This window comes from Salmo salar, chromosome ssa27 (genome assembly GCF_905237065.1).
Source record: "Salmo salar chromosome ssa27, Ssal_v3.1, whole genome shotgun sequence".
Lineage (NCBI taxonomy): Eukaryota > Metazoa > Chordata > Actinopteri > Salmoniformes > Salmonidae > Salmo > Salmo salar.
The window spans coordinates 3689137-3702523 of NC_059468.1; the positions used below are offsets into that span (position 1 = coordinate 3689137).

General features: G+C 40.3%; 1 protein-coding gene and 3 non-coding genes across 4 annotated transcripts; all 4 read left to right on the forward strand.

Annotated features, from left to right (window-relative positions):
- Positions 1 to 203: 203 nt before the first annotated feature.
- rps5 (ribosomal protein S5) lies at positions 204 to 4979 on the forward strand. The gene is made up of 6 exons (XM_014176982.2): positions 204 to 361; positions 1421 to 1530; positions 1821 to 2030; positions 4105 to 4233; positions 4585 to 4683; positions 4856 to 4979. Coding segments are annotated over exons 1-6 (618 nt in total). The 5' UTR covers positions 204 to 360; the 3' UTR covers positions 4925 to 4979.
- On the forward strand, positions 1599 to 1730 carry LOC123731008 (small nucleolar RNA SNORA3/SNORA45 family). Its single transcript, XR_006762513.1, has one exon. It is a non-coding gene; the product is annotated as a small nucleolar RNA SNORA3/SNORA45 family (small nucleolar RNA).
- Positions 2190 to 2316, forward strand: LOC123731003 (small nucleolar RNA SNORA65). Its single transcript, XR_006762508.1, has one exon. It is a non-coding gene; the product is annotated as a small nucleolar RNA SNORA65 (small nucleolar RNA).
- Positions 4358 to 4488, forward strand: LOC123731007 (small nucleolar RNA SNORA3/SNORA45 family). The gene has a single exon (XR_006762512.1). It is a non-coding gene; the product is annotated as a small nucleolar RNA SNORA3/SNORA45 family (small nucleolar RNA).
- Positions 4980 to 13387: the final 8408 nt, after the last annotated feature.

The following is a 13387-nucleotide window of genomic DNA, read 5'->3' on the forward strand; positions in this document are numbered from 1 at the left end:
TGCTTACGCAAATAAGCTATTTCGGTTTCTTTATTTTTAATAAATTAGCAGAAATCTATTAAAACCTGTTTTCGATTAGTCATTATGTGGTACTGTGTGTAGATTGATGAGGGGGAAAAAGTAATTTAATACATTTTTTTATATGGTGTAACGTAACAAAATATGGAAAAAGTAAAGGGGTCAGAATGCTTTCCGAATGCCTTGTACATATCGGAGATGGGATTTCTGCCATTGAACTACAATTCCATAAAAGCCGTGCAATCTAGATGCCTCATTTCCGCCTCACTGTATATCTGTTTGATGCGCCCTAAACAGGCCCTTTTCCGGCTTTGAGAAGTGTGGTGCAGAACGGCAGATACAAGTGAGTGAATCATTTTTACAAATTTCAAGCCAAAAATTGCATGATAACGCACAATGTCCAACTATCGTACGTGTAACATTGCTTGTTTGACTTTGAGTCAGAAGTAAATCAGTTTATAGTCCAAAGTCGTTTTTAAATCATCCGAGTGTTTTTACTCGGTGCTCAAATGCCTTCAGCCGGGGCAGATTAACGTCATGCTAGCACGTGCGACATTGCTAACTAGCTAGCTACCTATTTAGGGTCCTCCCGGGACCACTCGGAACATTGTTGCTATGCAAGATGTTCAGATTGGTGTTAAATACATGTTTATCTCATGTTTTTCTCATAATGACATTAGCCATATAACTATCGTTCGCTAGTAGACTCGGGCAGACTTTAGCCTTTTGGGCCTACTGTCGTGTCTGCGCTCATCCACATTGCCTTTAAGATTTTATCCCGACTATTTCATTTAATATCATTTAACTACTTAAACCAATACATTTATGCTGTCCGTGTGTAGCCTAGCCCACGTTGCTAAAATCACTAACGTTGACTATATAATGGATAACGTTGGCTAACAAGTTAGCTAGCTATTCGTGTGTTACTAACAGTGGCAGCCATTCCTTCCTGATGTTGATGGCAGTATCATGAAGCCTTTTGTTATTTCGTCTACCATTATGCTAACTAGTTGAGCCGTGATCTGGTAATATCGTGATGTGGATTTTTTTTATTTCACCTTTATTTAACCAGGTAGGCTAGTTGAGAACAAGTTCTCATTTACAACTGCGACCTGGCCAAGATAAAGCAAAACAGTGCGACACAAACAACAACAGTTACATGGAATAAACAAACATATACAATAGTCTATATACAGTGTGTGCAAATGAGGTAAGATAAGGGAGGCAGGCAATAAATGGGGCATAGTGGTGAAATAATTACAATTTAGTAATATAATTGATTAGTGTGGGATACTGTTATTACAAGGGCTTTTGCCATGGAACTGAGGTCAGACATTGTGGTACCTTGACTCATAAATAAATCCATCAATATTACCTGACCAAATCTAATGTTTTTCATCAGTGACTTCAGAGTCGTGGGAGACTGCCCCTGCAGTGGCTGAAACGCCAGAAATCAAGCTCTTCGGGAAATGGAGCACAGACGATGTTCAGATCAATGACATCTCCCTGCAGGTAGGGCATTTCAGTGTTTGACTTGTGACTAGGCACTATAAAACATAATTATTTGTTTTTTGTGTGTAAGCGAGGCTAGAGTCACGCCTTTACGACCCTCATTGTCCTGGTGTGCTAGAGTGCTCGCAGAGTAAACTTCTTTGCATATTCATTGGCTGTAGTCTCATGTGGCCCAGTCATTCACCAGCTCAGAAACATGAACATCTCTGTATGCCCTGTTAACCTGGACATTGAAACCTAAGTTATTGGGAAGGGAACTAGTATTGATGATGCTTTTTCCCTCAACTCAGGATTACATTGCTGTGAAGGAGAAGTACGCTAAGTACCTGCCACACTCTGGAGGCCGCTATGCTGCCAAGCGTTTCCGCAAGGCCCAGTGCCCCATTGTGGAGCGTCTCACCAACTCCATGATGATGCACGGCCGCAACAACGGCAAGAAGCTGATGACCTGTCGCATTGTGAAGCACGCCTTCGAGATAATCCACTTGCTGACCGGGGAGGTACGTACCTTATTCAACGTTGTTTTTTGCATCCCAAATGTCACCCCATCCCTTTCATAGTGCACTACTATGGTCCTTGGTCAAAAGTAGTGCACTAAATGGGGAATAGGGTCCCATTTGAAATGCGGACTTAGCCTTGAACTCCATGCTTGTCAGCCTCCCGCCACTATGCTGGTCTGTCTTGGTGACTGAGTATAATCCAGTGGAGGCTCAGATAGACCCAGTTCTAGGAAGCAGGGCTGCCTCAACAAATGGGCAACTCTGTGCCGAAAGGCCTGGAACAAACGCCACATGGAAATTGTTCTGCTTTCTTAAGTCCATGGATACTCTCCTGTTACTGTTATCACCCAAATTTTACTGGTCATCTCTATCCCATATGTACTGTTAGGATCTTATTTTTCAGAGTAAATAACCCATGGACACCAGAGAAGCATTAACCAAGTTTAATTCTGCCCAAAGGTTCTGTACAGCTGTATTCAGACAACCCAACATTTGTCCCATCCAGACATTTATATCCCACTTAACCTCTGGGCGCGAAATACAATTACCTCAAATGCTATATCTTCAATTTCTCAAACATATGACTATTTTACATAATTTGAAAGATAAGACTCTCGTTAATCCAACCACGTTCTCCGATTTCAAAAAGGCTTTATAGCGAAAGCAAAACATTAGATTATGTTAGAGTACATAGCCAAAAATAATCACACAGCCATTTTCAAAGCAAGCATATATGTCACAAAAACCCAAACCGCAGCTAAATGCAGCACTAACCTTTGTTGATCTTCATCAGATGACACTCCTAGGACATTATGGTATACAATACATGCATGTTTTGTTCAATCAAGTTCATATTTATATCAAAACCCAGCTTTTTACATTAGCATGTGATGTTCAGAACTAGCATACCCACCGAAAACGTCCGGTGAATTTACTAAATTACTCATGATAAACGTTGACAAAATACATAACAATTATTTTAAGAATTATAGATACAGAACTCCTTTATGCAAACGCTATGTCAGATTTTAAAATAGCTTTTCGGCAAGCAAAAAATTTTTTTTGGCAATATTCTGAGTACATAGCTCAGCCATCACGGCTAGCTAATTTGACACCCACCAAGTTTGGGGCAACCTAAACTCAGAATTACTATTAGAAAAATTGGATTACCTTTGCTGTTCTTCGTCAGAATGCACTCCCAGGACTTCTAATTCAACAACAAATGTTGTTTTGGTTCCAAATAATCCATAGTTATATCCAAATACCTCTGTTTTGTTCGTGCGTTCAGGTCACTATCCGAAGGGTAACGCGCGAGCGCATTTCGTGACAAAAAAAAATCAAAATATTATTTTACCGTACTTAGAAGCATGTCAAATGCTGTTTAAATTCAAATTTTTTGTTTTTGTTTTTATGCTATTTTTCTCGTAAAATAGCGATAATATTCCAACCGGACAACGTTGTATTCATTCAAAGAGTGAAAGAAAAAAATGGTGAGGTCTCGTGAACGCGCATCTCAGTCTCTGTCCTCAGGCAGACCACTTACAAACTCTGCTCCTGTACTTTGCCCAGAGACAGGAGACGCGTCATTCCGCTTTCTGAACGCTTTAGAGAGCCAATGGAAGCCTTAGAAAGGTGTCACGTAACAGCAGATGCTGTAATTTCGATAGAGATGCAACAGGACTACAAATTGTCAGACAGGCCACTTCCTGCATGGAATCTTCTCAGGTTTTTGCCTGCCATATGAGTTCTGTTATACTCACAGACACCATTCAAACAGTTTTAGAAACTTCAGAGTGTTTTCTATCCAAATCTACTAATTATATGCATATTCTTGTTTCTGGGCAAGAGTAGTAACCAGTTTAAATCGGGTACGTTTTTTATCCGGCCGTGAAAATACTGCCCAGACAGGTTAATATACTATGCGTCTGATCTTTCATGTCTTTAATATCAGCATGTTCATAATGTCAAATCCAACAGTAGGCTCGAAGTGTCTTTGCCCGTGAAATTTGTACCCCTGAATATCGATTCCAGTACGGTTGTGGTGGTTGACCTTGTCCCTGCCTTGTCCTCTCAGAACCCCCTGCAGGTGCTGGTCAATGCCATCATAAACAGCGGACCCCGTGAGGACTCGACCCGTATTGGTCGTGCTGGTACCGTGAGGAGGCAAGCTGTGGACGTGTCCCCTCTGCGCAGAGTCAACCAGGTAAAAGAGACTGCTGCCACATTCTCCTCCAACTCTGCCTGTTGCCACTTGGTTCACTGCCAAATCTAGGCTACATCACAAGTGAAGTTACAGGAATGTAAAACTTGTTAAAAAAAATTGTGTACACGAGGCTAGAGTCACGCCATTACAAACTCATTGTCCTGGTGTGCTAGAGTGCTCGTAGAGTAAACATCTTTGCCTATTCATTGGCTGTAGTCTCTTGTGGCCCAGTCAATCACCAGCTCAGATACAGAACCTCCATTTTGACTTCTTTTGTTGTAAAGATTCACAACATAGAATATAAATAAACTATGATTATGGCTGCTCACTGTCTTGCCTCCTGTCTCTCAGGCTATCTGGCTGCTGTGCACTGGTGCAAGAGAAGCTGCTTTCAGGAACATCAAGACTATCGCAGAGTGCCTTGCTGATGAGCTGATCAACGCAGCTAAGGTGACTTTTGTTGAAATTGTAGTCTCAATTGCGATTTCAGTACCGTACAGATTTGGTTTTGAACCAGTTTTAATCAGATTTTTCTAGTCTGCTGTTATGTTGGGGGGTTTGTTCACCAGTGTTCATGTCAATTTCTTTGGGGTTGATCAGTGTGTTGATTGTGTTTTGTCAGGGTTCTTCTAACTCCTACGCCATCAAGAAGAAGGACGAGTTGGAGAGGGTCGCCAAGTCCAACCGTTAAAATTGTTTGTTCCTTTCTGAAAAAGAAAATGAGGAAATAAATTTGGCAACTTCCATTGTTTTTTTTAAAGTTCAATGTGGTATGATGTTTAGTAACACATAAGCCTGAATACAGGACATTTGAGGAATGAGTCAAAGGTTTTAAGTTAATTTATTTGATCTACTAAGTAGAGATGTAATCATCACATTCAAAAGCTACACTAAAATGCTTAATGTGTAGAACTTGAGTTCACTTGTTTCAACTGAGTCCACAGATATGCATGTACTTGAATATAAATTAATGCAGCTTCTTAGGTGCATACGACTGATTGGACTACTGAAGTAAAAGGGCAATGTCAGTGCTTTATCGCTAATGAGGACTTCGCAACAAAGTACTGTGACAAACGATGCCAGTTTATTTTGAGTTACTGCACTATATATACAAAAGTATGTGAACACCCCTTCAAATTAGTGGGTTCAGCCACACCGGTTGCTGAAATTGAGCACACTGCCACGCAATCTCCATAGACAAACATTGGCAGTAGAATGGCCTTAATGAAGCACTCAGTGACTGATAGAGGTCGACCGATTATGATTTTTCAATACCGATTATTGGAGGACCAAAAGGCCGATGCCGATTTACTACTTTTTTTTGTAATAGTGTCAATTACAACAACACTGAATTAACACTTATTTTAACTTAATATAGTACATCAATAAAATCAATTTAGCCTCAAATAAATAATGAAATATGTTCAATTTGGTTTAAATAATGCAAAAAACGTGTTGGAGAAGAAAGTAAAAGTGCAATATGTGCCATGTAAGAAAGCTAACGTTTAAGTTCCTTGCTCAACATGAGAACATATGAAAGCTGGTGGTTCCTTTTAACATGAGTCTTCAATATTCCCAGGTATGGAGTTTTAGGTTGTAGTTATTATAGGACTACTTCTCTATACAATTTGTATTTCATATACTTTTACTATTGGATGTTCTTATAGGCACTTTAGTATTGCCAGTGTAACAGTATAGCTTCCGTCCTTCTCGCTCGAACCATGAACACATCGACAACAGCCACCCTCGAAGCAGCGTTACCCATGTAGCGCAAGGGTAGCGTTTGAAACGCTATTAGCGCGCACCCGGCTAACTAGTTAGCCATTTCACATCGGTTACACCAGCCTCATCTTGCGAGTTGTAGGCTTGAAGTCATAAACAGCGCAATGCTTAAAGCACAGCTGGCAAAATGCACGACAGTGCTGGTGCCTACCACCGCTCAGTCAGACTGCTCTATCAAATCATAGACTTAATTATAACATAACACACAAAAATACGAGCCTTGGGTCATTAATATGGTCGAATCTGGAAACTCATCTCAAAAACAACATTTTTCCTTTCAGTGAAATACGGAACGGTTCCGTATTTTATCTAACGGGTGGCATCCCTAAGTCTAACTATTCCTGTTACGTTGCACAACCTTCAATGTTATGTCATAATTACGTAAAGTTCTGGCAAATTAGTTCGCAACGAGCCAGGCGGCCCAAACTGTTGCATATACCCTGACTCTGGCGCAATGAACGCAAGAGAAGTGACAATTTCACCTGGTTAATATTGCCTGCTAACCGGGATTTCTTTTAGCTAAATATGCAGATTTAAAAATATATACTTCTGTGTATTGATTTTAAGGCATTGATGTTTATGGTTAGGTACAGTCGTGCAACGATTGTGCTTTTTTCGCAAATGCGCTTTTGTTAAATCATCCCCCGTTTGGCAAAGTCAGCTGTCTTTGTTAGGAAGAAATAGTCTTCACAGTTCGCAACAAGCCAGGCGGCCCAAACTGCTGCATATACCCTGACTCTTGCAAGAGAAATGACACATTTTCCTTAGTTAAAAGAAATTCATGTTAGCAGGCAATATTAACTAAATATGCAGGTTTAAAAATATATGCTTGTGTATTGATTTTAAGAAAGGCATTGATGTTAATGCTTCTCTAAGCGATTATATGCAACGCAGGACAGGCTAGATAAACTAGTAATATCATCAACCATGTGTAGTTAACTAGTGATTATGTTAAGATTGATTGTTTTTTATAAGATAAGTTTAATGCTAGCTAGCAACTTACCTTGGCTTCTTACTGCATCCGTGTAACAGGCAGGCTCCTCGTGGAGTGCAATGTAAAGCAGGTGGTTAGAGCATTGGACTAGCTAACCGTAAGGTTGCGAGATTGAATCCCCGAGCTGACAAGCTAAATATCTGTCGTTCTGCCCCCTGAACAAGGCAGTTAACCCACCGTTCCTAGGCCGTCATTGAAAATAAGAATGTGTTCTTAACTGACTTGCCTAGTTAAATAAAGGTGTTTTTTTTTTTTTTAATCGGGGTCCAAAAATACCGATTTCCGATTGTTATGAAAACTTGAAATCGGCCCTAATTAATTGGCCATTCCGATTAATCGGTTGACCTCTAGTGACTAATGTGGCGCTGTCATGGGATGCCACCTTTCCAACAAGTCAGTTCATATTTCTGCCCTGCTAGAGCTTCCCTGGTCAACTGGTGTGGTTACTGTGAGGTAGAAATGTCTGGGAGCAACAACGGCTCAGCCGTGAAGTGGTAGGCCACACAAGCTCACAGAACGGGACTGCCGAGTGTAAAATAAAAAGAAAAAAAATAATCGGTCCTACGTTGCAACACGCGCCCTCATCAGACCGTGAGGCTGCCTTAGATCTGCCTATTCGTCATCTGCAATCGATACTACAGCTGGCTCGGGCCCTTCGGTCCTCAGAGTTTGGAAAACCCCTCGAGGCGAAAGAACGTCTGGACCTCAGCCATTGCACCAGCTGTTGTCATCGGCAGCTCTATTGTAAGAAACATCTTGGTTCCCGGGGTAAAACCCCTGCGCTACCAAGGAGCTCAAGTACAGGACATTACAAGGCTGCTTCCGGCTGTTCTGCGACACGCTGGTAGCTGATGCTTTCATAGTCCATGTGGGGTCAAATCACAGAAGGGCTAGCTCTGAACTTATTAAAATGGATTTAAAGAATTAATTCTAGCACTGAAAGATTTTTAAAAAATTGGCCAATATCAGGTCTGGTACCATCTTTGGGCTGCGGGTGTGAAAGATTCAGCAGGCTACTGGCATTACACGCGTGGCTAAAAGACTACTGTAGCTTGGTTGGAATCCCTTTTATAGATACCTTTGACACCTCCCTCCACCATACTTTATAGTTGGGATGAGGTTTTGATGTTGGTGTGCTGTGCCTTTTTTTCTCCACACATAGTGTTGTGTGTTCCTTCCAAACAACTCAACTATAGTTTCATCTGTCCACAGAATATTTTGCCAGTAGAGCTGTGGAACATCCAGGTGCACTTTTGCAAACTTCAGACGTGCAGCAATGTTTTTTTTGGACAGCAGTGGCTTCTTCCGTGGTGTCCTCCCATGAACACCATTCTTGTTTAGTGTTTTACGTATTGTAGACTCATCAACAGATATGTTAGCATGTTCCAGAGACTTCTGTAAGTCTTTAGCTGACACTCTAGGATTCGTCTTAACCTCATTGAGCATTCTGCCCTGTGCTCTTGCAGTCATCTTTGCAGGATGGCCACTCCTAGGGATAGTAGCAACAGTGCTGAACTTTCTCCATTTATAGACACTTTGTTTTACTGTGGACTGATGAACATCAAGGCTTTTAGAGATACTTTTGTAACCCTTTCCAGATTTATGCAAATCAACAATTCTTAATCTTAGGTCTTCTGAGATCTCTTTTGTTCGAGGCATGGTTCACATCAGGCAATGCTTCTTGTGAATAGCAAACTCAAATTTTGTGAGTGTTTTTTATAGGGCAAAGCAGCTCTAACCAACATCTCTAATCTCATCTCATTGATATGACTCCAGGTTAGCTGACTCCTGACTCCAATTAGCTTTTGCAAAAGTCATTAGCCTAGGGGTTCACATACTTTTTCCAACCTACAATGTGAATGTTTAAATGATGTATTCAATATAGCCAACACAAATACAATAATTTGTAGGTTATTAGTTTAAGCACACTATGTTTGTCTATTGTTGGGAAATCCAGCTAATTCCGAAGGGTTCACATACTTTTTCTTGCCATTGTATAATTTCTGGGTGATTTAAATATTGACTGGCTTTCATCAAGCTGCCCACTCAAGAAAAAAACATCAAACTGTAACCAGTGTCTGCAACCTGGCATCAGGTTATCAGTCAACCTAACAAGGTACTGACAAACAGAGCAGGAATAAAATCATCAACATCTATTGGTCAGATCTTTACTAAGGCTGCAGAAATTTGCTTTAAAGCAGTATCAAAATCCATAGGATATAGTGATCACAATATAATAGCCATATCTAGGAAAACCAAAGTTCCAAAGGCTGGACCTAATATAGTGGATAAGAGGTCATACAATACATTTTGTGGTGATTCTTCTGTTGATGTAAAGAATATTTGCTGGTCTGTGGTGTGTAACGAGGAGTAACCAGACGCTGCACTTTGACACATTTATGAAATTGCATATTCCAGTTACTAATAAGCATGCACCCATGTAAAAACTGTTTAATCCCCTTGGATTGATGAGGAATTGAAAAATGGTATGTTTCAGAGGGATGAGGCAAAAGGTATGGCAAAGAAGTCTGGTAATACAACCGATTGGCAAATGTACCGCTATTGAGAAATCATGTGACTAAACTAAATAAAAACGTACTATGAAACAAAAATAAATGAGAAAAGGCTAACTGCTCCATCATTCATTAAATCAGATGGCTCATTCATCACAAAATCCACTGATATTGCCAACCACTTATCGATTTTTCATTGGCAAGATTAGCAAATTTAGGCATGACATGCCAGCAACAAACGCTGACACTGCACATCCAAGTATATCTGACCAAATTATGAAAGACAAGCATTGTGTTTTTGAATTCCGTGAATTAAGTGTGGAAGAGGTGAAAAAAGTATTGTTGTCTATCAACAATGACAATTCACCGGGGTTTGACATCCTGGATAGAAAATGACTGAGGATAATAGCAGACGATATCGCTACTCCTAATTGCCATATCTTCAGTTTAAAAAATACTAGAAAGTGTGTGCCTTCAGGCCTGGAGGGAAGCAAAATTCATTCCGCTACCCAAGAATAGTAAAGCCCCCCTTTACTGGCTCAAATAACTGACCAATCAGCCTGTTACCAACCCTTAGTAAACTTTAGATAATTTTTTTTTGACCAGATACAATGCTATTTTACGGGAAACCAATTGACAACGGACTTTCAGCATGCTTATGGGTAAGGACATTCAACAAGCACAGCACTTACACAAATGACTGATGATTGGCTGAGAGAAATTGATGATAAAAATATTGTTTTGTTAGACTTCAGTGTGGCTTTTGACATTATCAATCATTGTCTGCTGCTGGAAAAACATGTGTTATGGCTTTTACACCCCTGCTATATTGTGGATAAAGAGTTACCTGTCTAACAGAGGGCGTTCTTTAATGTCTAACAGAACACAGAGGGTGTTATTTAATGGAAGCCTCTCCAACATAATCCAGGTAGAATCAGGAATTCCCCCAGGCAGCTGTTCAGGCCCCTTACGTTTTTCAATCTTTACTAACGGCATGCCACTGGCTTTGAGTAAGTGTGTCTGTATGCGGATGACTCAACACTACACACGCCAGCTATTACAGCGACTTAAATGACTGCAACACTTTACAAAGAGCTGCAGTTAGTTTCAGAATGGCTGGTGTCGTGTCTTTGGCTATGCCGGATTAAGTGATTTGACATGCTATTCTATAAAATCCTTTCTCTGTAATTAATATTACCTGATTAAGCTAATCATGTAAATGTAATTAACTAGAAAGTCGGGGCACCACGAAATAATGTTTGGAGAGCTGTTATCTTCCGAATAAACTCTTAAAGACCTCATATTTTACATCAATAGCAGTTCATATTAATCGTCACCTTATTTCAGTCTCATCTGAAAGTTGTAAATTCTTCACGAACCCTGGCTAACAAGTTGAATCCGCACTACAAAATTTGGTTTAATTATTTATTTACTAAATACCTAACTAATCACAGAATTACATATACACAGAATGCAAATTATGTCATACAGAAAACGTCCCTGGTGGACGGAGCCGACATGACGGCTGGTTACACAAAGGAAAGGGGTTTGGGTTTGAGTGAAAGAGCGGGAAGACTGAGGAACAAAGGGAGAAGCTATGCTATCGTAAATACAGTATCTTATGCATTCTAAATTGCCGCCCATTTGAAAAAGGAGAATGCAATAAATATTTACTCTGAGCTGCGCTTCGGTAGGTTGGTCGTAGATGCTGGCCGTGTTGCCCAACAGAGATCTTCCTAGTCCTTTGAAGGGTGTCTCTGGTGGTAAACTAGATACTTTGTAGTAATGTCGTTGTGTGTTAGACTGGAACAGCTTATTATCTGAGTCCTTTTAACGTGAGGCTGCAGGCCTCGCCTACTCGGAACAGAAAGTTATATTTTCGTAAAGGGCTATATATAGAAAGGGAGAGAAGGGCGTGTTTCATAGTTTATAACCAATGTCTCTTCACATGGGCGGGCCACTGAGTGAGCAGAACTCTAACCTTATGAAAACCCAATTCTCTCATTTGGAAGCTAAAATTCCATTTCATCGTTTCACAAATAGTTTCATATTTAAACATTTAAATTGCACAACAATTCCATGTGAATTGGGAGCAATTTCCAAATGCCTGAAGGTACCACGTTCATCTGTACAAAAATAGTACGCAAGTATAAATACCATGGGACCACGCAACTGTCATACCACTCAGGAAGGAGACGCGTTCTGTCACCTAGAGATGAAAGTTTACATACACCTTAGCCAAAAACATTTAAAATTAGTTTTTCACAATTCCTGACATTTAATCCTAGTAAAAATTCCATGTCTTAGGTCAGTTAGGATAAACACTTTATTTTAAGATTGTGAAATGTCAGAATAATAGTAGAGAGAATTATTTATTTCAGCTTTTATTTCTTTCATCACAACCCCAGTGGGTCAGAAGTTTACATACACTCAATTAGTATTTGTTAGCATTGCCTTTAAATTGTTTAACTTGGGTCAAACATTTCGGGTAGCCTTCCACAAGCTTCCCACAATAAGTTGGGTGAATTTTGGCCCATTCCTCCTGACAGAGCTGGTGTAACTGAGTCAGGTTTGTAGGCCTCCTTGATCGCACAAGCTTTTTCACTTCTGCCCACAAATTTTCTATAGGATTGAGGTCAGGGCTTTGTGATGGCCACTCCAATACCTTGACTTTGTTGTCCTTAAGCCATTTTTCCACAAATTTGGAAGTGTGCTTGGGGTCATTGTCCATTTGGAAGACCCATTGCGACCAAGCTTTAACTTCCTAACTGATGTCTTGAGATGTTGCTACAATATATCCTCAATTTTACTTCCTCATGATGCCATCTATTTTGTGAAGTGCACCAGTCCCTCTTGCAGCAAAGCACCCCCACAACATGATGCTGCCACCCCCGTGCTTCACGGTTGGGATGGTGTTCTTCGGCTTGCAAGCTTCCCCCTTTTTCCTCCAAACATAACGATGGTCATTATGGCCAAAAATTATATTTTAGTTTCATCAGACCAGAGGACATTTCTCCAAAAAGTACGATCTTTGTCCCCATGGTGCAGTTGCAAACCGTAGTCCGGCTTTTTTATGGCGGTTTTGGAGCAGTGGCTTCTTCCTCGCTGAGCGGCCTTTCAGGTTATGTCGATATAGGACTCATTTTACTGTGGATATAGATACTTTTGTACCCGTTTCCTCCAGCACTTTTCACAACAAAGTACGTTAATCCCTAGAAGACAGAACGCGTCTCTTTCCTGAGCAGTATGACAGCTATGTGGTCCCATGGTGTTTATACTTGCTTTTTGTTTGTACAGATGAACATGGTACCTTCAGGCGTTTGGAAATTGCTCCCAATGATGAGCCAGACTTGTGGAGGTCAACACATTTTTTTATGAAGTCTTGGCTGATTTCTATTCATTTTCCAATGATGTCAAGCAAAGAGGCACTGAGTTTGAAGGTAGGCCTTGAAATATATCCACAGGTACACCTCCAATTGACTCAAATGATGTCAATTAGCCTATCAGAAGCTTCTAAAGCCATGACATTTTCTGGAATTTTCCAAGCTGTTTAAAGGCACAGTCAACTTAGTGTATGTAAACTTTTGACCCACTGGAATTGTGATACAGTGAGTTATAAGTGAAATAATCTGTCTGTAAACAATTGTTGGAAAAATTACTTGTGTCATGCACAAAGTAGATGTCCTAATCGACATGCCAAAACTATAGTTTGTTAACAAGAAATTTGTGGAGTGGTTCAGAAACGAGTTTTAATGACTCAAACCTAAGTGTATGTAAACTTCCGACTTCAACTGTAAATATACATACATATACATGCAGTGCCTTTGGAAAGTATTCAGACCCCTTGACCTTTTCCACATTTTGT